This window comes from Cataglyphis hispanica, chromosome 15, assembly GCF_021464435.1.
Source record: "Cataglyphis hispanica isolate Lineage 1 chromosome 15, ULB_Chis1_1.0, whole genome shotgun sequence".
NCBI classification, from domain to species: domain Eukaryota; kingdom Metazoa; phylum Arthropoda; class Insecta; order Hymenoptera; family Formicidae; genus Cataglyphis; species Cataglyphis hispanica.
Window position 1 is genome coordinate 6,505,257 of NC_065968.1, and position 27,640 is coordinate 6,532,896.

A 27,640-nucleotide genomic window follows, 5' to 3' on the forward strand; every position below is an offset into this window, starting at 1 on the left:
TTAAATAATTTGCAGATAAACATTAAGTTTTATTAGAACACTTCCATTCCATATATATTTTGCATTTCTTAAATGCCGTTGAGATATAATTGATAACGATTTTGATCGAATAACACGTCTGGAAATACTCAATCCAACGCATTCTGGATTATCTGCCTTTCCCACGGGTCTACCCCAAAATTTTTCTGTGCAAAGTGTAGCCGGATCCCAAATTCGAGATCGTCGATCCTCGCGCACGCCTTCCAAAGAATGATCCAAAACCTGCCAAGTCGCATTATACCGATAATCGCATTTAATTAATTATATAATTTATTAATTATATTAATTATTTTATTTTATTTTAAAAACATAGTGCAAAACATGTCACATCTAGATAGAATATCTTGAAAAATCAGTTCCCACAGAGAATTATCTTTCGACTTCATATACTTGTTTTTTTAATAATACTAAGAAAACTAAACAAAAAATTATTTTTATATTATATATTCCTTGACGTTCCAAAGATAATTTGTCCTATTTATAATGAAATGCAAGTAGAAAGTACAAAATATCGTATATAGTCGCAACTTTTTAACTTATTTTGAACTCATTTGATTGTATTAGAAAGTTTTGTCTGAGCCCGTCCCTCATCAACAGTTTTTGTACAAAATTCTAATGAGGATTCGATAGGACATCTCGTTCTTTGTTTTTTTTTTTCCCTATCGAAGGGCCGCTCGCCGGCAGGTTCTTTCTCTTTTGTGCTTCGCGCAATTGCATTACCGACAATCCGAAAATCCTCTGTGAAATCTTATTTTACTCAGGCGTATGACCGATTTATTCCTGAGACCGCCACAACTCCTTTCATCGTTGTGCTTTTACATACCTCAAGGCGAATCCTGTGTGGAAAAGGCCACGCGAGAATGGCATCGTAACGGCCGCGCGTCAATCCGACCCCCATAAAAATTGTGCCATCGGGAAAATATTTTGGCGTGATTTTCAAATACATGGCGTAACCGCTTTGACCCGCATAAAAAGTAGGACTGCGCATCGAGCGACCGGTTTGCCAGTTCATTAGCATCTCGTCGAAGTTTTTTATTTGCCAATAATAGATGAATGTTCTTGTCGAACCTGTAGATAAAAATTGCTTGTTAATTTTGAATTTTTATCTTTAACATTCTATATTAACGTAACATTTCACAATCTTCTTCCCTTGATATATTATCCTTCTCTTTTATACGAAGATCCTTATGATATATATTATCTCAAATAATGTCTTTTTTTGTAATTATCTCTAAAATTGTTTTTTTCAGCACCAAGAATTTGATGGAAACTTTAATTGTGAAGTTAACTAAAAAATTGAAAATTACTAAGTTGAGATTAACTAAGCTTCAAACAAAACGTTTTTGTTTTAGTAAATTTGAAGTAAATTTTGTTTAACCACATATTAATTTGAAAAATTTGATTGTGACAAATCATTTAAAATTAAAAGTTAATTTAAAATCAAATATCTTAAGTTAAGCTATTAAATTTTTATTTTATTCTATTAAAAAATGCATTATAGCTTTCACAGATTTCTCAGTGGATTACATGACATTTTTATTATTTAAACACAACACAGAGATAATAATGTAGAGTTAATCGCGCGCGCGCGTATTGCGACTCGAAATAAATCTCGCTACTTTGTTACACCATTCATTTCGATTGAATCATGTTTATCCCGACTAAGCTTTAGCTTTGTCACGTGCGCGTTTCATGAACAAGGTGAACTTTTCACAACACGCCTTCAACAGATCCACATTTGCATAAAGCCACATATCTCTTATATCAAGTGCTTAGTTTAGACTCGGAAGTAACAATGCAATATTATGCAAGAAATGCAAAAATTCTATACAAGCAAAATCGTATAGTATTATTCTAGAATGACATTTATGGTATGCGATAATGCACACGAAATTAAAATATCATATTTTGTAATGTGCTTAATTTTAGCTTCTTAGAAAATAAATTATACATTTTCATTTTAGTTATAAGCGATTGAAAATGAAGTTAATTTAGTTTATCATAATAAGCTTTGGACTGCAATCAAATTATAAAAACTCCTTGTCTATTATTTAGAATTGTAAGTTTTGATGATCTTAATATTTCATAGTAAACATTAAATTTTACAATAAATGATAGTTTGATTCATTTAAGAAAAATATTATTACAAATTTGTTCTGCAACATATATATAATTATTTCTTGCAAAATTGATTTCAATAATCAATATAAAATAAAATAAAATTCTTAATTGTTTTTTTTTAGATATTATATTATATATTTAATTGCAGTTACTATAAAATTGTTCTTTAGCCACCAAGTTTATTTGCGTATACAATTAATATCATTCATATGTGTGTTGTAGAATATAATGTTATATAGAAGCAGAAGCACTTGGAAAGTTTTGAGAACTTTAGACCCACCAGTTGCTGAAGAACTACTCTGTGTTTAGCTTATTGTTAGAGCGTAAAGTTAACTTTAGACTCCTCTGCTATTATAAATTGCATGCTAAACACGTATTTTTTGTTGTTATTAAAAATTTTCAAAAATTTATATTACATATAATAATCTAAATTTTTTTTTTAAATATATACTAAAATTAATTCGTAATGATTGCACTAACTATTTGATGTTGATAAATTTTGTACAGTGTTGTTGAATTTATCAATCTCATCTTGCCTCGGTGACAAATAATCATCGAATATTCCATCGTAAAGATTAGCGCTTTGTATATTTTTTAGATAATCCGGCTGCTGCTCCAAAATGTTGCGAAGTAACCATTTAATATCCATAAGTTCCTTCATCAATATTTTTTCCAGTTTTGCAAATTTTTCATCCATTGCCTCTAGAAACATATTTTTATGTGTTTTTATAAATTACAATTAGCTTCTTCTGTGTATTAAGGGATATTCACAAGGCAAGATTATTTTTATCTAAATAAAAAAAATTTAATTGATTTCTAAAGTTCAATTCAGCGTTGAATAGAAGGTCGTTTTTATTTAAATTTATAATTGATATTTTTCCTTTTATTAAATACCAGAAATTTGAGATCTTTACGCATATGCAATAATATTCCACAATTTTTCTTTTTTATCTGGTATCACATGTTAAAACTGATTTAAAAAATCGTAAAAATTTTAAGATAATGCAAAAAGAATATATATCTAACTAATACTAATCAAATTATATTTAATATTTATTTTATTTTTTACTCACTTGCTTTACAAGCTCCAGAGAATACTGTTGTAACAGTGGCACGTGCATTCGCGACCACATCTTCCGTTGCAATCTTACAAATGGTGTGCTGCGTTTCCGTGACATCGTCATTTGTGACATTAGCTTCAATCGTGGCTAAAAATTACATACATACTGTAAGATGCATTGCAGATAGATCTATATTTACTAACAAAAGCAACGCATCAAAGGGAAAAAAAATATAACTTTATAAAAAAAGATTATAATAATTAAAAGAACTTATGCAGAAATTTATTTTTTTAAATTATAAATTTGTCTATATTTTAAAATTTTTAGAGATTGAATTTATGAAATTATTAAATGTACTATATATTTAATGCTATTATCTTTTTCAATGTTTGTGTTTTTTCTATTTTTAGCCATTTTAATTTTAAATTATTAAGAATTAAACAAATAAAATTATTATTTAACATAAATATAATGTATTTATGCATACATAATCTTCTTACAAACTAATCTTAAAATCTCTATTTGAGCCGTTTATGAATAAGATAAATATAAGAGATAAAAATAATTTTAATAAAAAATATAATAGTTTATAATATTTATAATTCTATTATTGGCATCAAATTTTAATTTAAATTTGTAAATTTAAAATTAAATTATTTGTAAATATTCAAATTTTCTTTTAAATTTTTTTTATATGTCATAGTACAATATTAAGATAAAGTTTTCAATTATATAAATCGTGTCTTATTATATCGATTCTAATTGGAAAATAAAATCATAGTAAAGGATAAATAACATATTGCACTTACGTATTTTTCTTAAAGATTCACTTAAATCACTGCATATCAGACAAAACATACTGAAATAAAATAATGATATAAAAAAATGTATGATTGTCGACATTTTAATGCATGTAAACGACACGTTGTAAACTCATCTCCGTGTGACCAAAATTAAAATCGTTTGACTCCGAAAGATGGCTTTGACTCGCTCTCAGAAATAGATTTTATCATCTTTTTTTCATCCGGTGAAAGCGCAATGAAGAAAAATTATGTAGATGAAATATTTCATTAACATATACTTAATAAACAATAATTCTTATAATAAAAAAAAATATATATATATATATATATATATATATATATATATATATATATATATGTATTAGATTTATTTCTTCTCAATAAAAAGACAATGAATTTTAAAGCAGCTTTTATATAAATTTCACTAAAATTATATCAAAATATATTATCACAAAAACTTCTTAATTTTTGCTTTAGAGAAAGTTTGTTTTTTATAGATATAAACAAGTTTCTACATATACATATACTTTTATCATATTATGTGCAAATATTTTTGAACATAAAATAAACACACATAATTTTGTAATATTTTCTTATCGCGATTAATTGTATTATTTCTTATATCTGATTCACATCTGTGAATTCTATTTTCTAATTTTGTCGCATATCCTTGATTTATGAGAAATTGTTGACGTTTTCTTAATATAGAGTTAATATAGATTATTTTGTTATGTTTCGTAAATAATACATTTTTTAAATTTCAATCAATAGTATGTTCTCATTCGAGACTTTCGTAACGACAAACGAACAACGTCTTAAATCAGAATACACAGAAAATGCCTGTGAAACCAGCTTAATAAATACACGTTTTTAACATTTGGACGGGTAATTCAGTCAGCTGATTTAATTGTTGTTCGACTCTTGTTTTATTTTGATTTTATCCAGAAATGGGCGAAAACGTACAAGGAACATTCGTATCTAAAAAAATTTCCAAAATAAGGTGGCAACATAGAGATTTTACAGAAGCAAAGAATTTCTTAACCGGCAGTTGGGATAACCCGGTAAATCAATATTTGATATACTTAACCTAAATTTAAGATCTTTTATTATTTAATTTTATTCAATAATTAATAACATATGAACGAGTGATTTTGTTCAATAAGTTTGAATAATTTTCTTTGTCACTTTTATTTTAGATAAATAAAATAACGTATTGGACATTTAGCACAAATTATGATGAAGAACCATCGCCTGTAGTCCTATCATCATACTCATTCCTTGGGGATGTTACTGAACTAAAGGTAATATATCATTCTTTTATAATAAAATTGATAATTTATCTTATACATTTCAAGTTTTAATAAAATGTAAATTTCTAGTTTATCAGCAAAGATTTCTTCGTGGCTTCCTCATCTTTAGGTTCGGTGAGATTACTACAAGTTAATGAAGATACTTGTGCTGAATTTAAAGAACATATGGCATGGGAGTTTATACATAGTTTTAAGTGAGTAAAAGAACTTGAATAAATTTATTCAATTTTAAAGGCAAAATATTATTAAACAAATATTATGTTTTTAATATTTTGCAGAACAACAGATTATGCTTCTTGCACTGCATTATCTACTTTTGAGCAAGATATAGCTTCTGTGGGAGAAGATGGAAAGCTTAATCTCCTTACAGCTGTAGAGAAAAAACCAGTTAGGATTATTGGTAAATGATATAATGTTGCAAAAATATGTGTACAAATAAAGTGTATTCATAATATATAATTCATTTATTATAATTAACAATATAATTTATCTTTTTTTTCAGAAAATGCTGATAGTTGCTCTATATATTGCATCGATTTTTTAAAACACAATGAAGTACTTACAGGAAATTCAAGAGGACATATGAAGGTTTGGGATTTAAGAAACGATCGAGATATACCTGCATCCACTTTTATGCTTTCTGATCAAGTTAAAGCAAGTAAAAATTGTATATTAGTTTTGTTTGTATATTGTATATTAATTGTATATTTTTTTAATGTATAAAATACTAATATTTTGAAACAATATTTTAAAAAATGACAAAACATTTTTGTAGACAGCAGCTACGAGTATTACACATCATCCAACACAAAGACATATTGTAGTCGCGGGTGGAGACGATGGCAGTTTAACTGTATGGGATTTGAGGCAAAATACTTATCCAATGTCACAACTTAATGCACATGCCAAAGCTGTTAGTGAAATACTTTTCCATCAAGATAGACCTGACAATCTTTTCACTTGTTCTATCAGTGGAGAATTGTGGCACTGGAATAATGCACAAAGTTCAAAATTGAAACTCGGTGAGTTATTATTAATACTAATGCGATATTATATAAATAAAGAATGATTCTAACTTTCTGTTTTTTTTTGGTTTTGTTTTTTTTTTGTAATATTAGATTCTACAGATACACATTGGTTAAATACAATTAGTGCAAATGGAAAAGTTAATGTGACTTCATTGTGTGCTGCTATGCATAAACCAATAAATAGTATTGATATCGACAGATCAATGCTACTTTTTGGATGTGATAATGAAGCAATGTATATAGTAAGAAATGTTCTTGTGTAATAATAATGTGTGTGAAGATACATTGTTTTTTATATCTTTATTATGCTTAATAAACAAGTACCAGTACACATATGTAATATTAGTATACACAACTTTTTTTTATTTTTCTTAAAAATTTAATTAAGTTTTATTTGAATGTAAAAAAAAAATTAGTTTTTTTTAAATTTAATATTAAAAACTATTTATATATATATACTTATGATTTACTTTATTTAGAGAAAACACTACGTTATCTATAAAATGATGGACATGATTTGTCAATTTGACGATTTATTTTTATGGAAATTTTTTTTTCCTAAATTCTCAGTTATTTTTGCATGTGTGTACCTTGTAAAAGAACCTACACATCCCCAAGTATAATGCGCCAATCCACGCCGATCGCAACAGCCATCTGCTGTCTCCTATCGTTACCACAAAGACAGGAAGCTTTGGAATCGCTGCTGGCGCTTGCTTGCCATTTTGACTGACGCCTTGCCTGAAATTTCGTAAACAGTTTTAGCTTCTGCTTAGCTGCTCTTGAGGCGACGAGGACGTTATGTCGAAGCGTAGGATCGAGGTTGTGGACCCTTACGTCAAACGAAAAGCTACGTGAGTGTACCAACGTGTTTTTCCTTAATTCGGACAATGCGACGACGAATCCATCGACAGTTCCCATTTGCCATGTGCAATATTCGCGGCATTATTGGGCTGTGCAACATTTACCACACGCGACCACGCACGTCAATTTTTCTATAACATCACATAACATACGGCTTGGTTCGCGCGCGTAGATATTGCCTATAAATTATAAATCGCGAACTCCTTTCATTATAGTTGACTCGCAAGTCTCATTACGCTCTGTAACGGTTCTGAATTATGATCCGGTTTTGTAGTTAGTAAAAAATGAATGACACGTGTTTGAATAATTATTTTGTCGGTCAATGTGTAGTAAAAATTTGATATGCCTCATCGTAACCTCGTCAGTGATTTCGGACATGTATCTTAATATCTCAAACTCTATTTTATACAGTAATATGTTTTTTCGATGCGTTTACAACCGATTGGTATGCATCGATTGGGAAGAAGAGCATTATCATTCATGTATCAGAATGAAAAATGTCACAATGATCATTTTATAGGGACAGCTCAACATCCAATAATGCGACGACTACAGCATCCACGGTGACAAAGAACCAAGTACAATTCAATCCATATACCATGCTGCCATATACACCGAAATACTATGAGCTTTACAAGAAAAGGATAACTCTGCCTGTATTTGAATATCGTGCTGATTTTGTGAGATTGTTATCTCAGCATCAATGTATTGTTCTTGTTGGAGAAACTGGTTCCGGTAAAACTACACAAATACCACAATGGTGTGTAGAGTATTCAAGGAGTATTGGAAACAAAGGAGTTGCCTGTACATCACCAAGAAGAGTAGCAGCTATGAGTGTAGCTCAAAGAGTTTCAGAAGAAATGGATGTTGCCTTAGGTATGTTTATATATATGAAATGATATATTAAAAATTAAAAAATATATTTCTACTATTGATTTTTTTATATTTATAATATGTATATTTTGAAGTTTACAAATGCTTTTAAGAAGAATTTAAGTTTATTTAATTAAGTTTTTTATCTTTGATGAAAATACATAATACATAATATTATATCAGAAACAATATACAGTGCAATAATAAATTAAAATTTACATAATTTATTAATAGGCCAAGAAGTAGGATACAGTATCCGTTTTGAAGATTGTAGTTCACCGAGAACTGTGCTGAAATATATGACTGATGGTATGTTACTTCGTGAAGGCATGTCTGATCCCATGTTAGATGCATACCAAGTGATATTGCTTGATGAAGCACATGAAAGAACATTAGCTACTGACTTGCTTATGGGTGTTTTGAAAGAAGTGATCAAGCAGAGACAAGATTTGAAACTTGTGATTATGAGTGCCACTTTGGATGCTGGAAAGTTTCAACAATATTTTGACAATGCACCACTTATGAATGTACCTGGTAGAACGCATCCAGTTGAAATATTTTATACACCGGAGCCAGAAAGAGATTATTTAGAAGCTGCAATTAGAACTGTCATTCAAATCCAAATGTGCGAAGAAATTCCTGGAGATCTCTTACTATTTTTAACTGGTCAAGAAGAAATTGAGGAAGCTTGCAAGAGAATTAAAAGAGAAATGGACAACTTGGGACCCGAAGTCGGTGAATTAAAATGTATACCGCTATATTCGACGCTGCCACCGAATCTTCAACAGAGAATATTTGAACCTGCTCCACCTACTAAACCTAATGGTGCTATAGGTCGCAAAGTCGTAGTCTCGACTAATATTGCTGAAACGTCATTGACTATTGATGGTGTTGTTTTTGTGATAGATCCTGGTTTTGCCAAGCAAAAAGTAAATATAACATGTTACAGTTAGATTCTTATTAAGAATTTTTTATACTATTATAAACTTGTCATTAATATCGAAATATTTTTTGTTGATAGGTATATAATCCCAGAATTCGTGTTGAATCTCTTTTAGTATCGCCTATTAGTAAGGCTTCTGCACAACAACGAGCCGGTCGTGCTGGTAGAACAAGACCTGGAAAATGTTTCAGATTGTACACAGAAAAGGCATATAAAAATGAAATGCAGGATAATACCTATCCTGAGATTTTACGATCCAATCTTGGGAGTGTTGTATTGCAATTGAAAAAACTTGGTATCGATGATCTGGTATGTTTATTAGTAGTATTACTATTAAAATAATGAGATAAAATAGAGAGATTGTTTGATTGAGAATAACGTAATTTTTTATTGTTTTGAATTATTGATTTTATTAGATATGTCTTACAGGTACATTTCGATTTTATGGATCCACCTGCACCTGAAACTCTCATGAGAGCTTTGGAACTTTTGAATTATTTGGCAGCTCTTGATGATGATGGGAATTTAACAGATCTCGGAGCAGTGATGGCGGAATTTCCATTGGACCCCCAATTGGCAAAAATGCTTATAGCTTCTTGCAATCATAATTGCAGCAATGAAATACTTAGCATTACTGCTATGCTCTCAGGTAACGTACCAAGGTTTGCCGTACGCGATAATACTGTGTAAACATAGTCTAATAATATTTATTCTATGCTAATATCAATAAATATTCTTATCTATTTAAATTATTAGTCTCAATAATTTAATTTTGCTATAAAAAAAAAATTATACTTTAAAAGAATAAAATGAGCATAATAGAGTCAGAATCGTGATAAGATAACATGGTAGTATATTGATGATTGACGTGGTATTAGTCCCACAGTGCTTTGTGAGACCAAATGAATCAAAAAAGGCTGCAGATGATGCAAAAATGAAATTTGCACATATTGATGGTGATCATTTGACGCTACTTAATGTATATCATTCTTTCAAACAACGTAAGTATTTATTTATTATTATTTTATGAAATATGATCTTATATATCACTTTATATTTTGATTTATATTTATAGATATGGATGATGTCCAATGGTGTTATGATAATTATGTCAATTATCGATCGTTAAAGAGCGGAGATAATGTAAGACAACAATTGAGCAGAATAATGGACAGATTTGTATTAAAACGCACTTCAACCGACTTCAATTCGAAGGATTATTACATTAATATCAGGAAAGCTCTTGTAAATGGATTCTTTATGCAGGTAATTTAACATTAGCTTGTGTATCAAAAAATTTTTGTTATATTAATTCTACATCTTATATTATATTTTTATTATATAAATAGGTAGCACATTTAGAGAGAACAGGACATTATTTAACTATTAAGGATAATCAAGTAGTACAGCTTCATCCAAGCAGTTGTCTGGATCATAAACCAGAATGGGTTATTTATAATGAATTTGTTCTTACTACTAAAAATTATATCAGAACTGTTACTGATATTAAACGTAAGTTTTTTTTATTACATAATTATTATAATGCATAATTATATTTTTTTGCTTAATTTATTCATTTTTATTAAGATAATCTTTTTTTATTAAGTTTTTATTTTTTTACAGCCGATTGGCTGCTCATGATAGCACCACAATATTATGATCTACAAAATTTCCCTCAGTGTGAAGCAAAACGACAACTGGAAATGATTCAGGCAAAACTAGATTCAAAGCAGTATCAGGAGGGCTTCTAACCTCTATATACTTTAGATATGTTTGGAAATGGCGAAAAACTGTCGAGAGTATTCAGTCAATCTGCTTCTGTTATGCATAATGAACTTTGGCACTTTTTCACTATCAAAGTCACATCACATATAAAACATTGTGTGGAATCACTTTCTGCTCTTCATTTAGAACACAGAAGAAATATTAAAACATTTAGGTTTTTGTACAAGTTTAACAATAGCTTGTATAATGTAAAAATTAAATATTTGAATACTTTCAATGCTTAAGCTAAAAAAAAGGAATTAAAATGGACAATTAGCTTGAGACACAGCAAAAAATCATATAGTTAATCAATAAAAAGATTATTTATGTACATTTAAGAAAAGATTTAGTTTTTAAGCAATTTTTAATATAGTAGAGTTCACATTAATCAACAATTACATTCAAACGTATTTGGAATGTCGCTATACAATATAGTTTAATTTACTGTATAAATTTATTATATCTACGTGCAGAATGTAGATATAATAGATAATTTTTGTATTAAATGTTGACTATATATTGTGAAGAAGAGGTACATAAAATGGCTGCTCCATAAATAGTAAAAAAAATATCTTCTTTTAATTTTATATTTGCTTAGAATCCTCTAAAAAAATGGTCATTTTTTATTAATATTATCTTATTGTTTTTCTCTCTCTTTCTTTCTCTTTTCTCATCTTTCCCCTCCTTTGATATGCTAACATAAGCAAAACTTGATGTTTTGTTTTATGTCCTTAATTTATAGAATACATAATATATATGTGCAGTATACAATATGGTGACATTTCTGAATGGAATAAGATCAAAAGAATCGACAGAGAGAGAGAGAGAGAGAGAGAGAGAGAGAATTATATATATTATTATAAATGTTGATTTTGCAACTTGTGTCTATATTGGAAAAGTTAAAAAGAGCAAATTTAAAGAGATAAGAGAAATATTTCTCAACAGACTACCATCTAGATCTAAACAAATCAAACCAATCACTGAAAAAAATATTTATGATATATATTAGTATAATCAAAGTAAAGACAAAAATACCAGTAAGCTGTGGCCACAGATCATAAAAAGCAGCATGCAGTGTAATAAAACATCTTTATTAGCACTTTAAAAAAACATGTGAATTTGAGTCTATATGTTTATTGTTCATCATTGATATTCTACATATATTAACAATAAATATATGGATTTTGTTTTAAAGAAGAAAATTCAAATATCCTCATTCTGAATTCTTTGTAATTAACTATATATTATTATAATTATTAGTAACTGTTTCTTTTGCTGGGAATATAAAAAAAGTATTTTTTCGATTTTGTAAATAGGACATACGAAAAAATTAATGATTTCATGAAAATGTGCAATTAATTGCAGTTAATGTTTTATTACAGAGTATATAATTTCATTCCAATAAATTGGAGATTTATATCTCAATTTCAATTATTATCTATTTACCACACACACATCTTTTTATTTAAATTAATATATCATTTCATCACATTAATAAATTATCTCCGATGTGTGTACAGAAACAAAGTTTGTTATAAGTATCTCGATATGCAGTGTATTATTACATAATATATGTATTTTATTTTTTCATTATGCAACTTGTTCATAATTTTTCTGTATAAAATTGTAATTTCTGAGATTAACCGCGTTCAGCAGAAAAAATCGCTCAGTAGCAATCGAATGTGATTGGCTCTTACTTTTAGAACCAACGAATCAACTTCGAGTGTTGATGAACCGAGCGTTTTCTTCTGCTGAATGTAACCATTGATGTGCCGTATAAATTTGATCAATCACAATAAAGAAATTTTAATCTTTTTTGTTCTGATAGTCAAATTCTAATCTTTAATCATCAATTTTCAATTTTTCAATGTGTAGTCTGATATGGACTTTAGAGAGTTGATAAAAAAGACAAACCTTTTATAAAAAAAGGTCGCTAAAAATGCATTTACTTTTTAAAGTTATAAATGTTTCAAATCATTTGGCCAATCAGATCTAAAGACTCTTTCATAGTTTTCTTTAGAGTATTTTAACGTAACGATAGAAATTTTTTTCGATATAAGTTGGTAAAAGTTTCCCGCGCACATAATTTACGTGTACCATTTACTATATTTACTATTGTTTACCACTTGCGGAAACGTGCAGCGTGTGTGGTGATTTGAGTATAGAAAATAAATCTGTCAATACTTTCTATCATTATTTGATAACGTACATCGAAGAATTATCAACAAGAATCATTTTACAAAATTTTGGTGATATACGGGCAACATGTTTAGTTTGGACGAAATTAGCGAGCAACTGAAAAATGTCAGCCGAAAGTCGGTTGGAGTCTCCTTTGCCGGTCAATCGCTCGTATTGGATACTGCGGATAATGGTAAGACAATAAAATTTTTTTTATATAATTTTCCGGTGTTTTCTTTACATATGCATAAAACATACGAGGTTATATAAGAATTATGAAAAAAATTTTATTTCTTTTTAGTAGAACTTCTTTAACTTGTAAAGTATAAACATTTTTTTTATAAAATTTTATTTTCTTACAAATTTCAATTCTAGTGCAATTGACCAGCGGGTTTATTATTATGTTTTTTATAATACAGCTCTTGGAGTGATAGAAGCAATAAGAGAATGTCCATGTTTGGAGTATTTGGATTTAGAAGGAAATACATTAGGTACATTAGCGGCAGAGGCTATAGCTGAGGTAATAAAAGAGAAGGGAACTCCATTGAAAAAAGCTTTATGGAAGGACATGTTCACTGGTCGTTTGAAAACAGAAATTCCAAAAGCATTGGAATATCTAGGAACAGCATTATGCATAGCCAATAGCCGACTTACTGAACTTGATTTGAGTGACAATGCTTTTGGTCCAATTGGTATTCAGGGATTAGCAAATCTGTTGACATCAAGCCCATGCTATACTCTTCAAGAATTGAGATTAAACAATAATGGTCTTGGTATATCAGGTGGAAAAATGTTAGCTAAAGCATTGGAAAAGTGTCTTGAGAATAGTTCCAAAGAAGGCAAGATATTCCATAATATAAATGTATAATCATATACATCCCATAATATTCTAAATATTAATGAAATGTATTTTTATTATAGGTGCACCACTTGCCTTGAAAGTTTTCATTGTTGGTAGAAATCGTTTAGAAAATGAGGGTGCGCAAGCATTAGCATCTGTATTTGAAAAACTGAAAACGTTAGAAGAAGTTGTAATGCAACAAAATGGCATATACCACATAGGTATTGCAGCAATTGCACAGGGATTATCTGCCAATCCTAATTTACGAGTATTAAATTTAAACGATAATACGATCGGGTTGAAAGGGGCTAAAGCGCTCGCTAAGGTTTTACCACTTTTCCGAGGTCTGGAGGAGCTAAATCTCGGAGATTGTTTATTAAAGACTAAAGGGGCTTTAGTTTTAGCAAAGACATTAGAGATTCACGGCAATCATACATCTCTTAAATACCTAGATTTAAGTAATAATGAACTACGTATGGATGCTGGAAATGCTATTGCTGAAGCCACATATGATAAAACTCTTTTGACAAACTTACAGTTAGATGGCAATTGTTTTGGAACGGAAGGACGCGAAAAACTTCAACAAATTCTTACAAAGTTGGGAAGAATTGATGCATTAAATTCTTTAGATGAAGATTATACTGAAGATGAAGAAGAAGAAGATGATGATAATGATAATGATGATGACGAAAAGAAAACGGATGAAGAATGTGAAAGCGATAATAATGAGGACGAAATAAGCGACAAAGATAAAAAAATGCAAGATAATGTTGCACAAAGCACAGTAGTAACAGTAGCAGAATTTTTGAAATCACCAACAGGCGAGAAACTATTACTGCTACAAGGTGATAATGAACAAGCCTTCATTGAATATGCAACGGTATGTATTAATGTACATTAACATCAATATATTTAATCATATTTTTAACACAAGATTTATTCCAGAACTTGACAAATCAGGATAATGGGAGTACAGAACAGAAATATATAGAAGAACTTTTGCGGATAACCATGAAAGTATCAGCATTATGTGATAGTGGCTATATGAATGTGAGAATAAAAGCAGAATTTTTATCGGATGCTTTGTATGCAAAGCTGTTTTCTTATGCAATAGAGAAAAACCAAATCTTGAATTTAAATAATGCACTCCTAGTAAATCTTGGCTTAATAAAAGTAAGACAAGATATGAAAAAAATATGAAAATATGAATATAACTATTCATTTATAAGGAATGAATAAAGCAAATAACAATTATGTATTTCTTTTAGGCTGAAGACAAAAGCAAAGGTAAAATTGATTGGAATTTAGAGGGATGTTTTAAAGCTTTGGAAAAGATTACTCAGAGGGACTATTTTTTGGCACAAACAAGAAATATGTTAAAAATATTTCTAGAGCAACCAGTGAAGACTAATCGTGCAAATGTAGTAGATCCATTTCAAGATTCTAAAGCTGATCTTATAGCTGTCCTGAACAACATTCAAGTTACATAAATTTATCTGGAATTATTTTATTGGATATGATATATAGTTATTTATTTTTATACATTATATGGAAAATAGAATATTTCGTGTAATCAATTTTAATTGATGCCATTGTAGAAATCTTGCAAGATTTACAGGCAAATAATCTTTACAATTTTAAAACAAAATTTTGTACTTTCAATATTAAACTTTTTTAGTACAAATATAGCTTGCAACTTTTATTATCTTTATGTTATGATAAGTACTACTTTTTTTTATTAAAAAATTAGATTATTAATATGAATAATAATAAAATAATAGAATAATAAAGTTATAATTGAAATGAAAAATACATTTATTATATTTTACATTGTGTGTACATTCATTTCAGAGTTTTATTCTCAATTTAATAATAAAATAATATATATTATATAATAGTTATTATTTCTCAGAATAATGTGAAGAAACATATTTTAAAATTTATTTTCTCTAAATTTTAATATTTATATTTTAATAAAAAGAATTTTTTTACACATATAGTATTTGGTAAGATATGCAACTGATATAATTAATTTGAAAAATACAAATAGCCATTAGTTCAGCCAGAATGTTTTTACAGTGAATGAAAAATTACATATTTAATATATATTTTTTCAACAATTTGTCAAAGACTGAATATAGATTAATATAAATAAATAATGTGTACAATGTGTTGCTAATTGAAACTTAACATGAAATGCACTGAAGATTGTTACTGTTTTTGCTCATTCGTATTGTATTGTGCAAATAAGAATCTCTTGAAAAACTGACTTTTAGGAAATAATATCGAGAAATCTACTTTAGAGTGATTGTGGATGCTGGGTCCCAACCTGGATAAAAGAGATCAACAGTCAATGGGATGCAGTGTGATGACGGTTGGTCTTTCATATACATTGTTGCCTAGAAATCACGAGAGATAATAGATTTAAAATATAATATTCTTATTTTCTTTCATTTTAGATTTATCTTCATGTATGTAATACGCACAAGAAAAAGGATCAACTGCAATTTTGTCTTAACATTACAATCTTGTCCTAGAGTAGATGGATAATTTATCACCCCATTATTTTTTCGTATATCAGTTGCTATCAGCTCTAAGCAACGCTTTTCTTCCACTCTTAATGATTCCAATATCGATTCTGCAATATATAATACATATAAAAATCGATTTAATAATTATATTTTTTTTATTTAGTTTTTTAAAAGATCCATTTATATATACGTTATATATAATATATATATAGTTATATATAAGAGTGGAATATATATGTATGTATGTATGTATGTATAATATCGCCATTATTCAATTTTTTACCTTTATCCGAAGCTTCAGCAGATAAAAATGTAGATAGGACAGTTCCAGATTCAGAGGTTTCAGAAAATAAATGCGGATAACGTCTGAGAAGCAGTTTCGTCAGCAACATATTGCCGCGATTTCCAGCTAAACTGTTATTAGGTACACAAACAATCTCGTCGTCTGTTCTTCGCACTAATAATACAGTCCCGTTATATCTAATCAATTAAAAAACAAAAATCACAGTATATAGACATGTAGATAATATTCTATCAATATATTTATAAATATAATACCACTATCGAATGTACCTATTCAATTGTTCTGCTATATTTAAATTAAAATAATCTCTGATTATATTGCGGACTACACCTTCTAAGGACGGTGACATTGCTTTAAGAGCTAATGGAAGTATATCATCAAATGTAGCATCTAAAACCTGCAGTAATATAACCTATTAATTTATATAGAATAGTACACAGAATTAATTGAACTAAGTTTAATACCAAGCTCTGAATAGAAGGGTAATTCATAGCAATCCAGGTAGCGGCATATCCTCCGATGCTCCATCCATATAGAATAATGCGTTCTTCGGGAAACTGTAGGCGTTCGATCGCAAAGCGCATTATACAATCGACAGCATTTTCCTCTTGGTTTGGATATGGTGCACCCTTTTTAATCATTATAGTTACTGTTATACGAGATATAAATTAGCCTGAAGGAAAAGACTTGCCATTACTTCAAACATAACTTTGCATTTATATGTGAATGACAATTGCAACATTTTGATAAATTTTTTTATTGCAATAATAAAGTTTTAAGACAGAATAACAGCAATTCTTTCCTTCAGATTGTATAAAATATATGTAAAATTTACTTTTTTGTGCATATTACTTACAGTACTGCCGCCGAAACCCGGATGATTCCAGCCTAATACCGAATAACCCTTATTCAAAGGAGTAGATATAATACCTGTTTCATAGAAACCACAATTTCCTTCACAAGTTATTACTAATATATCGCCATTAGTATTCCTGTGAAAACTATATATTAGAAAATGATTTGTAAGATACAATAGTTATTGATAAAGTTATTGTTTACATTACTTGTTGCGTCGATCGACGAACATTGCATCAATTTGATTTTTATCAGCTGCCTTCAGCTTAAATCTTTCTCCACCTTGTTTTATTAAATCTATCCTTCCCTTTGATAATGTTGAGCCTTTGACATAGTGATACAAAATGATCTTAAATAGTATAAAGATATATATATATATATATATATATATATATATATATATATATATATATATAGATATATAGTAATAATAGTAATGTTCTACCAATTGCCCAGCTGATAACAGATACACTGCCAGGATAAATCATTTTGACTGCGATAGTATGCGCTATTATATAGGAAAATAATTTACATGGTATAGCAAATAAGAAATCTTTGCGACTTTGATGTTTCAAACGTCCACTAGCTGCTGCAATCTTTTGTAGTGTCAATTTGTTTGCAATTTTGTCACTAAAAAATATAGATATTTTATATATACAAGAGCGTGTATATAAAAGGTGTCTTAAAATTCCTTAGCTTTGATTTAAAAGATTTTAGCGTTAATATTTGAACTTGATACTTCTTTAATTAATTTATGCAATTTTTCTTCAATCAATTTTTTTTCCAAGTTTTTGAATAAAAATAAGTGGAATGTCATTATTAAAATTAAGATAAACTTTATTTTTCTGTAATATTTGATTAATCTTTATTTAAAATAATTTTTTAATATTAACTATTAAAAATTAACTGTAAAATTGATGATACTAAAAGTTGTTACATAGTACAATTTATTAAAAAATTTATTAAAGAATTTGAAATTGAAATAAAAATTGGAGATTCTAGGATATCCAATTTAGTTATTATTAAAAGGATATGTGTCTAACCTTTTTAATTTTGATATATCAAAATCCACAGGCCATGCCCAAAATTCAAAGTCATATTTATGAAGCTCCTGTTTTGTCCTTTCATTATATTGTAAATGCGCCTCATTTAAAGTTTGTATAAATTTTACATATATTGGATTGTTAACTCTGGAATAACCACGTGCAACTAACGATGCAATGAGAAATGCACCAGCACCGGCTGTTAATTTACTCAAATAAAATATATTTTCTATGAAGGAATAACTACGTTGATATATAAATATGGCAATAAGTGGTACAAGTACAGGTACAGCATAAAGACCTATGGACCATATTGCTGCAAACTGTAACAATGCAAACAAAATTTGTAAGTTTCTTATAATACAATATAATAACAGAAAAATGCGATTAAATTATGATAAAATTTGAAGATTAGCACACAGAGATACTTGGAAGATTTTACTTGCTGTAGCAGTAAAATTTCAATAATATTTTCTAAACTATTTCGTGAAATACTTACAGGTATTGACACAATTGACACAATTTGATCGCCCCATCGTTCCAAGTTTTTCGGCTCATATGATTTCTGTAATTTACATACGCATAACCTCAATTTTAGGCAAATTTTCGCTGAATAAATATATTGTACGTAGACTTACGTCAATCAGATGACCGATCCATGTTACCTCGTAAATCTTGAAAAGCCGCGGACTGAATGTACATTTCCATAAAGACTTGATCAAGGACATTTCGCACGATTTTAACGCAATCAGTTCGATACAAGTTTGTCGTATACAAATATATATGTTACACTGCGGATTACGATGCGGTTCAAATTCTCAGACTGTATACATGACATGAACATCAAGCCGAAACATATCTGATTTCTACCTTCTAGCTATCTAGCTTGTACCACGCTATCACGTCCGTCGAACAAGCGTGTCAGCTAGATTGACGACGGATTAATCTTCGCTAAGAGAGATTTTTTTTTTTATTTCACATTAACGTTGCACAGTTACAGTTGTACTAAAAATCTATTTCTTTTTTTTTTTAGATGCATTTTTGTAATACATGATTTGCTGTGATTCGAAGTTTTAAACACACCAAGAGACATTTTAAGATCGATATAGGTAATATATATATATATATATATATATATATATATATACTGAAGCAAGTATATAATATACATATATATTTATATACATATCTCTATTCTCAAGTAAGCATAAATGTTATTTTGCCGTTTACGCTATTTTAGCTTTTACGCTATTTTACCGTTTACGCTATTTAATTAAATAATAGTTGCTTAGGCATCAGCCAAAAGTTTACTTTTCCATTACAATCTCTACCATGTCACAATTTTAAGGTCAAATTTCGCGGTTGACAAAGCTCGAAGATTTCAAGGATGGCGATCTATCGATCGACATCACATAGAAAATAATGACGTGAACGTAAAATTCGACGAAATTACGTGTAATTTTGCTTGGAAGCGCAATCTAATGTTTGCGAAATTGTAACTTCGCGCCGGTCGATCGAGCGGTCGTATTGCGTGACTTTCGGAACGTCCGCGAGGAAGAGAAGAGAGAACTTGCTGAGAAGCAACACGACACGGCAAGCAGAGTGTAGGGAACAGCGGCTAATCGTAATTACTGGGAAGACGTTTCAACGTGATAACACTGACCATTCGCAGCAGTTTTCACAACATGTCAGATTGGGACACCGCGCCTATTACGCTGCGTAAACGCGCTCCAAAATCGTCCACGCTCAAAACCGAGAAGGTCTGAAAACTCGCAAAATCCGGTGCGCGGTTATCACACGTTAGCATGAGGGATCGCGATGCCCGTATTTGCGTCGCACGCGATTCTTAACTGTAGATTTATTATTTACAGGCGGTGAACGATGCGCGGCGGCAGGGTTTCACCGTAGAGACACAGGCGAAATGTGAGTACAAATTTGTGGCTGGATTTTCCTCCATTTTTCCACGGATTGTTTCGGATAATTATTTGTTGCGATGTAAACAAAACCGCGCTCGCCACTTTAAACGACAGTTTTGCGTATTCTTATCAATGATAACAGTAATTTCAAGTTACACAATCACACAATTTTGTAAGAATAAAATATGATTTAATTGCAAAGAGGAATAATAATTATGCTACTTCTCTTCTTAAAAATGAGAATATTTCAATTTTGTCTATTTCAATATTAGATTTTTCTTTTTTCTTCTTTTTTTCTATTATTATTAAAGAAGCATATGATCAGAATTATTGTCATGTCATCATACACACACACACACACACACACACATACACACATATTTTATATTATAAATAAAAATCTTAAGTTAAATATAAAATTAATATGTTTTATGTACAGATTCGATAAATACAAGTATGTGAAGCATCTATTTTAAAGGATAAGTTGATATTTTATTATATTATAAGATAATAAATTCATATAACTGAGAAATATAAATAAAAAACAGAAAGCATCGAATCAAGATTTAAATAAAATATTTTTCACATTTCAATATTGTAAAATAATAATTTGCTAGATATTTTGTTATTTATCAGAGAAAGATTCATTTTGTCTTATAATTTTTTTTGAGATAATTTTATTGAAAGTATAATAATGCTGAAACTTCTGATTAGGGGGTGGCGGTGCAAACAGACAGCACGTAACCACAAAGAATACAGCTAAATTAGATCGTGAAACAGAAGAATTAAAACATGACCAAATTCCACTTGAACTTGGTAAACTTATTCAACAAGGAAGGCAAAACAAAGGATTATCTCAAAAAGATTTAGCTACAGTAAAGTATTTTTGTCTTTATAATTTGGGATTAATTATTATTAGAAAAATAAAAAGATACAAATGTTTGTTATTATTAATAATTTTCACATGCATTTTTTTTTTTTTTTATAGAAAGTAAATGAAAAGGCACAAGTTATTAATGATTATGAAGCGGGACGTGGAATACCAAATCAATTGGTGATTGGCAAGATCGAGCGAGTACTTGGGATTAAATTGCGTGGTAAAGATCGCGGCAGACCGTTAACGACCCCCGGGACGAAGAAGTGAATCTCGGGGGGAAACAGTCTACTTTCGATCTTTATATACTATTCCCAAGAAAGAACTATGAGAAAGATGGTAGAATGGAATGCAACAAACCCCTAACCTTCTTTCCTTTGGTTACATTGATATAAGAATGGGTTATAATTAACTTGCCTTTATGGTAAAAGAAATATATTTTAGGATATTGTGAATACACATGTATGTGAAATAACATACACAGCAGAAATACATACAATGCGTATAGTATAATATTAAACAAGGCTTATTGAGTTACCTTTGTGTAATCATTTACATATTATAGATTTTCAAGTGTACATTACTAATGCTAATTATGAAATAAGAGCGAAATATGTTTGAATGACACAATAAAATTCTTAATTTATGATAAAGTATCCAATATTTGTTCATTGAGCACCATAGTGCAGAGAATTTGTAATGCAAGATTTTTTTTAACAAAAGTTTATAAAATAAGATATAAATAAGAGTATAGAATATAAATATAAATAAGTATAGATTAGATATCCATATATAAAATAGAAAACATTGTGTATAAATATAAAGAACACTTATTCAGGTAACACTATGTGTATTTGTATTTTTTATATTTTAATGCATGTTCTTTTACACCATTTTTTTAGGCAATCTACATATTTAATTAGATTTCTTTATTCCACAAAGAATATTATATTATTTTCAAGAGTACTTAAAAGGGTGAAATTTTGATAAATAACAAAAAACATGTTGAGATACTGAAATAACTTTATTTGCACAATATATATAAATGCTTGTTCTTATTTCTATTAATCTTTTCTCAAAGCAAAACTGGAGTCTTTTATTCCATCCTTGGTAATAATTTTAATACTTATTCCATCACCTGTGTATATATCTCTTTCAGCTGCAGAAGTGAAAACATCTTTCAAGATTGCTACAGCCTTTTCTTGAGTTAAGACTGTAGGAGTGACTCCTTCTTGATTCTTGAATCCAATCTAAAGAGGATAAAAACATTACACAATGCACAATATTCTTTATTATCCTATAAAAATAAATTGTAACTATATTATGTTAAAGCATATACCTGATTATCAAGAAGTGGTTGTAAAAGTGCACCTGCTGAACCACCAGCTCTATATGTAGTTTTTTCACAATGTCCAATTGGATCGTAACTATATATGCATCCTTTTCCATTCTCATCTAATCCAGCAAGTATATTACTGACATAATAAGGGAAGAATCTTTTATGATACAGCATTATTGAAAGCATCTGTGCTGCTGCTGGAGTTGTCATTTCTTTTTGATGTTCATGTTGATACATCTAAAGTACAGATAAATACTGTATGTATATCTGATAATTTATGATCGTATATCTATGAAATTACTTTATAATTTGTTTAGTCCAATTGAATATACAACATTCATACCTGCATGCGAGCGGATAAGAGACGAGTTAAAGTCAAAGTATCGCACCAGCAACCAGAGCATCCTAGAATAGTGGTGTTTGACAAAGGGAATAATTTATCCTGTTCTCGAGTATAGATTGAAAATCCCGTGCTAAGACGGGTATCCGCAGCTATGACACAGAAATCATCCCCTGCCAGAGCCACCACGCTCCTAAAAATAAAATAGCATTTTAACAATATCTTTCAAGAGTGCAATGCACTTCTAAGAGACAAAATAAAAATTAAAAATATTAATTAATCATAATAGTTCGGTCACAATAATTAAAATTAATAGAGATGTAGGTTACTTTCAATTTACTCACCCTCCGTTGTCAGAATAAGGACTGAAACTCACTTTTTTTGCCCCTTGTACCTCGTAATCAGGTAAACATCCTTTTCCATTTTCTGTTAATAGAGCCATTGTTGTATTTCGTCTATAAAGTCTCAAATATAATTACCCGTCATACATAAAATTGAATGACACTACAATTTTCATAGAGACTCAAGAAGAGAGACATAGGGACACAACATAACTGTGGCATGACAGCGGAGGCGAAACAATCATGTCGATCGTGTTCTCTTATTGGTCAATTTAATGCTACACTCTATCACACAAATAAGATTTTCGAACACACTTTAAATGTTGAAAGCGTTTGAGCAACGAGGAGAATCGTCTTTATTTTTTAAGCGAGGAGCACTTTTGCATAAGCGCATAATCATAACATAAAGAAATTGATTGGTCCACAAATATATCCACAAATATGCAAGGAAATGAACCACACAATTTCCTTATGCTTATAGTTATGCGCTTATGCAAAAGTGTGTGCTCCCTGCTTTAAATTGAATAAGAAAATTCTTTATCATTTTACATAGACATATAGACTGGACTGAGCATTGCGAGATAGACGAACGGAAGCCCGCTGTAGAAAGAGAGATACTATATGGGAGGCCTATGTTTGTCTCTTTTGCTAGCATTGGTGATTTTGTTCCCTTCCAGAATTCTCGCAATAACGTAGCATTAAATTCGGCACCTATTCAATAACTCACTTTATTGTGTTTTGCGTTGTGATACGTTTCGATACAATTGTATTGCTTATACGTAAATATATATTAAATATATGTTAAATATATATTAAAACAGATATTTTAAAACAGTGAAAAAATATGTTAATTATTTCATAGAAAAATTATGTACAAGGTTTGCAACTTTATTTTGACAGCCCTGCAAAAAGAGAGACAAACATAAGCCTCCCATGTAGTACCTCTCTTTCTACAGCAAGTATCCATTCATCTATCGCAACGCTCAGTCCAGTCTATATGTCTATGCCATTTTACGATTTTCGTAATAATTATTGAGAAATTAATTTAAAAAATCGACCAATTCGCGTAAGTAAAAGCGCGCAATAGAAAGGAACAACCCATTGATATATGGTTGCTAGAACGCGAGAATCCATTGTTATTTACCGCTCATATAATCGTTGTCATTTATCCAGGAAGAAACATAAAGTCGAGTAGATGTATAGTATGCATCTATTCGATACATCTAAAGGTGCCTTTAAATGTCAGCATCGAGCGTCGAGTGTCTGCGCTGCGCAGAAAATTATTGCGTAGGATTTCAAAAAGATAGATTCCAGCTTCTTGCTGCTTTTTGCGACTAACATGGTGAGTCGCACGAGTACGGTCGAGATTAAAATTTTTTTTCCATCTACACTTGACATGCAGACCCCACACTAAAATTCTAAGCTTGATGTCTATAATAAACAATGTTGCAAAGTAATTTTAATATAGAGAAAAGATATATAAAGTAAGCTTGTGTGTATTATAAAAAAACATGTAAAAAAATTTATGAAAATTAATCCCTTAATGTTTGGTTAGATTCTAATATGCACTATCGGCAGTGACGTTCTGCAATATATTCGTTTAATAATAATAATATCTATTTATGTATAATGTTAATAAATATTAATTTTCAATATTGTATAATAATGTATATTAGAATATAATCTTTTCAATCTCGACCGTAGTCGTGCGATTCACCATGTTATTAGTCGCAAAAAGCAACAAGAAGCTGAAATCTATCTTTTTGAAATCCTGCGCAATGATCTTTTGCGCAGCGCAGACGCTCGATGCTCGATGTTTGATGCTATCATTTAAAGGCACCTTAAGGCTATTGCACGTGAAAAAATTTTAATCGTAATCGTAAGACCGTCAGCAAATCAACCAATCACATTTAAATATTCTAATTACGTTACGGAAAGAAGTAATTACGTTTTAAATGCTTGATTGTGATTGGTCGATTTGCTTATTTGCTTATTTGATTACGGCTAAAATTTTTTCACGTGCAATGGCCTTTAAGATTGCGTTCCGTTTCACGCATAGAGCACATAGATCGCTTGGAAATCTATAATATATGTTACGTGAACTATAGATTTTCAGGCGATTTATGCGCTCAATGCGTGAAACAGAACGCATCCTAAGATAAATTGATTTTCGCATCTCGATAAACGTGACCACCGAATTCGAATGATGTTAGCCGACGACTAAAAAATTTTTTAACGTGCCTTCAGACTTCTCTCTGGTTACATAGTCAAAGGTTTATATGATGACGCATGGAGACGTAGGGAGAGGAACCCAGGTATTTGCGCGTGTCAATTAGCGATGATGCAGCAGTTGCATTAGTTATTTCGCTTAAGATGTGAGAATATATTCAAAGTTCTTGAGATAAAATTTGACTTGAAACTAACGCTTGATCGTGTGTCGTATAACAGTCATGTTGTTATGTTATTGTAATAAATTGGGCTGAAACAGGAAAGAAGCGCGGATAAGATCGCTCCATTTAAATAAGCGATTAACGAGAAACGTGCATAAATCGCGCTACGCTTAATATGCGTTAATAATAGTTACGCATTTAAAAGTCATATTAGATTGCAATCTACGTGTTGCATTTTCTCGCGGAGAAATCTTTTTTTCTCATGTTTCAAAGTTGAAACCATCATCGATATGATATCTTCGTGGTGTTATTTTATTCTACCGATGGTCTTGCTCATCGGCTTGCTCCGTAAATGTCGCGAACGTACCTGGGGAAGATGTAAGAGTACAAGCAATCTGCAAGGCCAGGTATTTCTCGTGACTGGTGCGAATTCTGGCATTGGTAAAGAGACGGTGAAAGAATTGGCCAAACGGAGAGCCACAATCATCATGGCTTGTAGGGATATACAGAATGCACAGAATGTCATAGTTGAAATACGGAATAAAATATCTACCGGTGAATTGGTAATCATAATGCTTCATTAATAAAAAAAATTTCATTTATTAATAAATATACATTAGTAAATGTTGAATTTTAAAATTTCATTTTTAAATGTTTCTAAATTTTTATATTTTTCTCATTATTTTAATACTCACATACACATGTACAAATATACACTTTTAATACATATTATCTCTTTTTTAATTACGCAGATTCCAATGGAACTGGATCTTGCATCTTTCTCATCAATCAGAGAATTTGCCGACAAAGTGCTAAAAGATTTTCCCCATATTCATGTATTGATTAATAATGCTGGTGTGTATGCGCCACTCAAAGATCATGCATTAACAAAAGATGGTTTTGAAATTCATTTTGGAGTAAATCATTTGGGCCATTTTCTGCTTACCAATTTACTTTTGGATCGTCTGAAGCAAAGCGCTCCTAGCAGGTGACTTTAAAACAATATTTTGGCATGATAAAACAATATTAACATATCTAACATATTATAACATTTTTTCTTTTTGTTACAGAATAGTGATAGTAACGTCTAAGCTTCTGGAATCTGGAGTAATAGATTTTTCAAATTTAAATGGTGAGAAAGGATTGCCAGTGAAAAGTAGGATGAATCCTGGCTATTGTAATTCAAAACTTGCTAATGCATATTTTGCTGCCGAACTTGCAAAGCGAACAAAAAATACTGGTGTTAATGTCTATATGGTATGTCCTGGATTTACTTACACTGGTCTATTTAGGAATGTGAAGAGAAGCTGGTTTCACTATATTATTTTTTCGCCTGTTGCTCTTATGTTTCTACGCACTGCAAATCAGGTAAATATATTTGATATTTTTAATTTTTCTTAAAAAAAAAAATGTTTATTAGGAAATGATTTTTGTTTCCATTGTCATGTATGCAATATACATTTCAATATACTGAAATATTTGAAACTTTTTTATTATAAATTGATATTTGTAGGGTGCGCAAACAGTATTACATTGCGCAACAGAATCGTCATTAAGCAAAGAAAGTGGACATCTATATCGCGATTGTAAACTTTATGTTTCTAAAAAGGATCTAGACTCTGAAGTAGCACTGTGTTTATGGGATATAAGTGCTAAATTGACTGGTATAAAGGATGTAATGAAATAAATTTTTAGGATACATGTATGTATTATGTGTATTATTGTAATTTCACTTTTGTATATATATTTCAGGATCATATTTATTTTTTATATATAAAGCGAACGAAAAAGAGATAGAAAAAAATGCAATGTTGCACTCTCATCTCAATTCTTACATATTTCAATAAAGTGCTAATGAATTATATATATATATATATATTATATT

General features: G+C 29.9%; 8 protein-coding genes across 11 annotated transcripts; 5 read left to right on the forward strand and 3 right to left on the reverse strand.

Moving 5' to 3' along the window:
* On the reverse strand, positions 1 to 4,124 carry LOC126855271 (TNF receptor-associated factor 6-like). Its single transcript, XM_050602744.1, has 5 exons — positions 4,031 to 4,124; positions 3,234 to 3,368; positions 2,641 to 2,862; positions 863 to 1,107; positions 1 to 261 (listed from the first exon to the last, which is right to left on the reverse strand). Exons 1-5 carry the CDS (start codon positions 4,122 to 4,124, stop codon positions 1 to 3), a joined length of 957 nt encoding a protein of 318 aa, XP_050458701.1.
* A 762-nt stretch (positions 4,125 to 4,886) lies between these two features.
* LOC126855269 (nucleoporin Nup43) lies at positions 4,887 to 6,691 on the forward strand. Its single transcript, XM_050602743.1, has 7 exons — positions 4,887 to 5,085; positions 5,221 to 5,325; positions 5,404 to 5,528; positions 5,613 to 5,734; positions 5,837 to 5,992; positions 6,114 to 6,356; positions 6,453 to 6,691. Exons 1-7 carry the CDS (start codon positions 4,972 to 4,974, stop codon positions 6,623 to 6,625), a joined length of 1,038 nt encoding a protein of 345 aa, XP_050458700.1. The 5' UTR covers positions 4,887 to 4,971; the 3' UTR covers positions 6,626 to 6,691.
* A 289-nt stretch (positions 6,692 to 6,980) lies between these two features.
* LOC126855268 (putative pre-mRNA-splicing factor ATP-dependent RNA helicase PRP1) lies at positions 6,981 to 12,017 on the forward strand. Its single transcript, XM_050602742.1, has 9 exons — positions 6,981 to 7,213; positions 7,744 to 8,099; positions 8,331 to 9,025; positions 9,118 to 9,348; positions 9,469 to 9,688; positions 9,918 to 10,040; positions 10,115 to 10,305; positions 10,389 to 10,551; positions 10,663 to 12,017. Exons 1-9 carry the CDS (start codon positions 7,161 to 7,163, stop codon positions 10,788 to 10,790), a joined length of 2,160 nt encoding a protein of 719 aa, XP_050458699.1. The 5' UTR covers positions 6,981 to 7,160; the 3' UTR covers positions 10,791 to 12,017.
* An 874-nt stretch (positions 12,018 to 12,891) lies between these two features.
* LOC126855200 (ran GTPase-activating protein 1) lies at positions 12,892 to 15,528 on the forward strand. Its single transcript, XM_050602621.1, has 5 exons — positions 12,892 to 13,174; positions 13,401 to 13,820; positions 13,903 to 14,702; positions 14,768 to 14,995; positions 15,091 to 15,528. The coding sequence occupies exons 1-5, from the start codon at positions 13,069 to 13,071 to the stop codon at positions 15,310 to 15,312; spliced, it is 1,776 nt and encodes a 591-aa protein (XP_050458578.1). The 5' UTR covers positions 12,892 to 13,068; the 3' UTR covers positions 15,313 to 15,528.
* Positions 15,529 to 15,682: 154 nt separating this feature from the next.
* On the reverse strand, positions 15,683 to 19,645 carry LOC126855201 (phosphatidylserine lipase ABHD16A). Of its 2 annotated transcripts, none has more exons than XM_050602622.1 (11): positions 19,194 to 19,645; positions 19,055 to 19,120; positions 18,556 to 18,878; positions 17,958 to 18,142; positions 17,722 to 17,836; positions 17,514 to 17,658; positions 17,122 to 17,286; positions 16,927 to 17,054; positions 16,637 to 16,833; positions 16,309 to 16,460; positions 15,683 to 16,221 (listed from the first exon to the last, which is right to left on the reverse strand). In XM_050602622.1, exons 1-11 carry the CDS (start codon positions 19,281 to 19,283, stop codon positions 16,117 to 16,119), a joined length of 1,671 nt encoding a protein of 556 aa, XP_050458579.1. In that variant the 5' UTR covers positions 19,284 to 19,645; the 3' UTR covers positions 15,683 to 16,116. The 2 variants fall into 2 exon arrangements, with proteins under 2 accessions (XP_050458579.1, XP_050458580.1); XM_050602623.1 differs by having other exon boundaries at positions 15,686 to 16,221; positions 17,514 to 17,649; positions 19,194 to 19,643.
* A 266-nt stretch (positions 19,646 to 19,911) lies between these two features.
* Positions 19,912 to 22,001, forward strand: LOC126855203 (endothelial differentiation-related factor 1 homolog). 2 transcript variants are annotated; one of them, XM_050602624.1, is made up of 5 exons: positions 19,918 to 20,315; positions 20,427 to 20,478; positions 20,911 to 20,925; positions 21,186 to 21,346; positions 21,460 to 22,001. In XM_050602624.1, exons 1-5 carry the CDS (start codon positions 20,241 to 20,243, stop codon positions 21,613 to 21,615), a joined length of 459 nt encoding a protein of 152 aa, XP_050458581.1. In that variant the 5' UTR covers positions 19,918 to 20,240; the 3' UTR covers positions 21,616 to 22,001. The 2 variants fall into 2 exon arrangements, with proteins under 2 accessions (XP_050458582.1, XP_050458581.1); XM_050602625.1 differs by lacking the exon at positions 20,911 to 20,925 and having other exon boundaries at positions 19,912 to 20,315.
* Positions 22,002 to 22,350: 349 nt separating this feature from the next.
* LOC126855014 (proteasome subunit beta type-1) lies at positions 22,351 to 23,596 on the reverse strand. Its single transcript, XM_050602285.1, has 4 exons — positions 23,369 to 23,596; positions 23,028 to 23,217; positions 22,685 to 22,921; positions 22,351 to 22,595 (listed from the first exon to the last, which is right to left on the reverse strand). The coding sequence occupies exons 1-4, from the start codon at positions 23,464 to 23,466 to the stop codon at positions 22,410 to 22,412; spliced, it is 711 nt and encodes a 236-aa protein (XP_050458242.1). The 5' UTR covers positions 23,467 to 23,596; the 3' UTR covers positions 22,351 to 22,409.
* Positions 23,597 to 24,994: 1,398 nt separating this feature from the next.
* Positions 24,995 to 27,621, forward strand: LOC126855329 (retinol dehydrogenase 11-like). Of its 2 annotated transcripts, XM_050602877.1 has the most exons (7): positions 24,995 to 25,244; positions 25,474 to 25,680; positions 26,029 to 26,318; positions 26,508 to 26,743; positions 26,826 to 27,123; positions 27,269 to 27,430; positions 27,508 to 27,621. In XM_050602877.1, exons 3-7 carry the CDS (start codon positions 26,046 to 26,048, stop codon positions 27,550 to 27,552), a joined length of 1,014 nt encoding a protein of 337 aa, XP_050458834.1. In that variant the 5' UTR covers positions 24,995 to 25,244; positions 25,474 to 25,680; positions 26,029 to 26,045; the 3' UTR covers positions 27,553 to 27,621. The 2 variants fall into 2 exon arrangements, with proteins under 2 accessions (XP_050458834.1, XP_050458833.1); XM_050602876.1 differs by having other exon boundaries at positions 24,997 to 25,244; positions 25,474 to 26,318.
* The last annotated feature ends 19 nt before the right edge of the window (positions 27,622 to 27,640 follow it).

Bases quoted from the DNA above. Each gene is read 5' to 3' on its own strand.
- LOC126855200 (XM_050602621.1), top strand. From the start codon at position 13,069: ATGTTTAGTTTGGACGAAATTAGCGAGCAACTGAAAAATGTCAGCCGA. The intron at 13,821-13,902 runs GCAAGATATTCC...TTTTTATTATAG, and splicing joins TGAGAATAGTTCCAAAGAAG to GTGCACCACTTGCCTTGAAA. The intron at 14,996-15,090 runs GTAAGACAAGAT...TATTTCTTTTAG, and splicing joins TAAATCTTGGCTTAATAAAA to GCTGAAGACAAAAGCAAAGG.
- LOC126855014 (XM_050602285.1), bottom strand. From the start codon at position 23,466: ATGGCTCTATTAACAGAAAATGGAAAAGGATGTTTACCTGATTACGAG. The intron at 22,922-23,027 runs GTATGAATGTTG...TCTGTACTTTAG, and splicing joins TCTTATCCGCTCGCATGCAG to ATGTATCAACATGAACATCA. The intron at 22,596-22,684 runs GTATATGCTTTA...TATCCTCTTTAG, and splicing joins AACCACTTCTTGATAATCAG to ATTGGATTCAAGAATCAAGA.
- LOC126855271 (XM_050602744.1), bottom strand. From the start codon at position 4,124: ATGTCGACAATCATACATTTTTTTATATCATTATTTTATTTCAGTATG. The intron at 2,863-3,233 runs GTGAGTAAAAAA...ATATGTTTCTAG, and splicing joins CTCTGGAGCTTGTAAAGCAA to AGGCAATGGATGAAAAATTT. The intron at 262-862 runs GTATGTAAAAGC...GCGACTTGGCAG, and splicing joins CACACAGGATTCGCCTTGAG to GTTTTGGATCATTCTTTGGA.
- LOC126855268 (XM_050602742.1), top strand. From the start codon at position 7,161: ATGTCGAAGCGTAGGATCGAGGTTGTGGACCCTTACGTCAAACGAAAA. The intron at 7,214-7,743 runs GTGAGTGTACCA...ATCATTTTATAG, and splicing joins TACGTCAAACGAAAAGCTAC to GGACAGCTCAACATCCAATA. The intron at 9,026-9,117 runs GTAAATATAACA...TTTTGTTGATAG, and splicing joins CTGGTTTTGCCAAGCAAAAA to GTATATAATCCCAGAATTCG.
- LOC126855329 (XM_050602877.1), top strand. From the start codon at position 26,046: ATGATATCTTCGTGGTGTTATTTTATTCTACCGATGGTCTTGCTCATC. The intron at 26,319-26,507 runs GTAATCATAATG...TTAATTACGCAG, and splicing joins AAATATCTACCGGTGAATTG to ATTCCAATGGAACTGGATCT. The intron at 26,744-26,825 runs GTGACTTTAAAA...TTTTTGTTACAG, and splicing joins AAGCAAAGCGCTCCTAGCAG to AATAGTGATAGTAACGTCTA.
- LOC126855269 (XM_050602743.1), top strand. From the start codon at position 4,972: ATGGGCGAAAACGTACAAGGAACATTCGTATCTAAAAAAATTTCCAAA. The intron at 5,735-5,836 runs GTAAATGATATA...CTTTTTTTTCAG, and splicing joins AAAACCAGTTAGGATTATTG to AAAATGCTGATAGTTGCTCT. The intron at 6,357-6,452 runs GTGAGTTATTAT...TTGTAATATTAG, and splicing joins AAGTTCAAAATTGAAACTCG to ATTCTACAGATACACATTGG.
- LOC126855201 (XM_050602622.1), bottom strand. From the start codon at position 19,283: ATGTCCTTGATCAAGTCTTTATGGAAATGTACATTCAGTCCGCGGCTT. The intron at 19,121-19,193 runs GTAAGTCTACGT...TGTAAATTACAG, and splicing joins GGATCGGTCATCTGATTGAC to AAATCATATGAGCCGAAAAA. The intron at 16,834-16,926 runs GTACATTCGATA...TTAATTGATTAG, and splicing joins ATAGCAGAACAATTGAATAG to ATATAACGGGACTGTATTAT.
- LOC126855203 (XM_050602624.1), top strand. From the start codon at position 20,241: ATGTCAGATTGGGACACCGCGCCTATTACGCTGCGTAAACGCGCTCCA. The intron at 20,316-20,426 runs GTCTGAAAACTC...TATTATTTACAG, and splicing joins CCACGCTCAAAACCGAGAAG to GCGGTGAACGATGCGCGGCG. The intron at 21,347-21,459 runs GTAAAGTATTTT...TTTTTTTTATAG, and splicing joins CTCAAAAAGATTTAGCTACA to AAAGTAAATGAAAAGGCACA.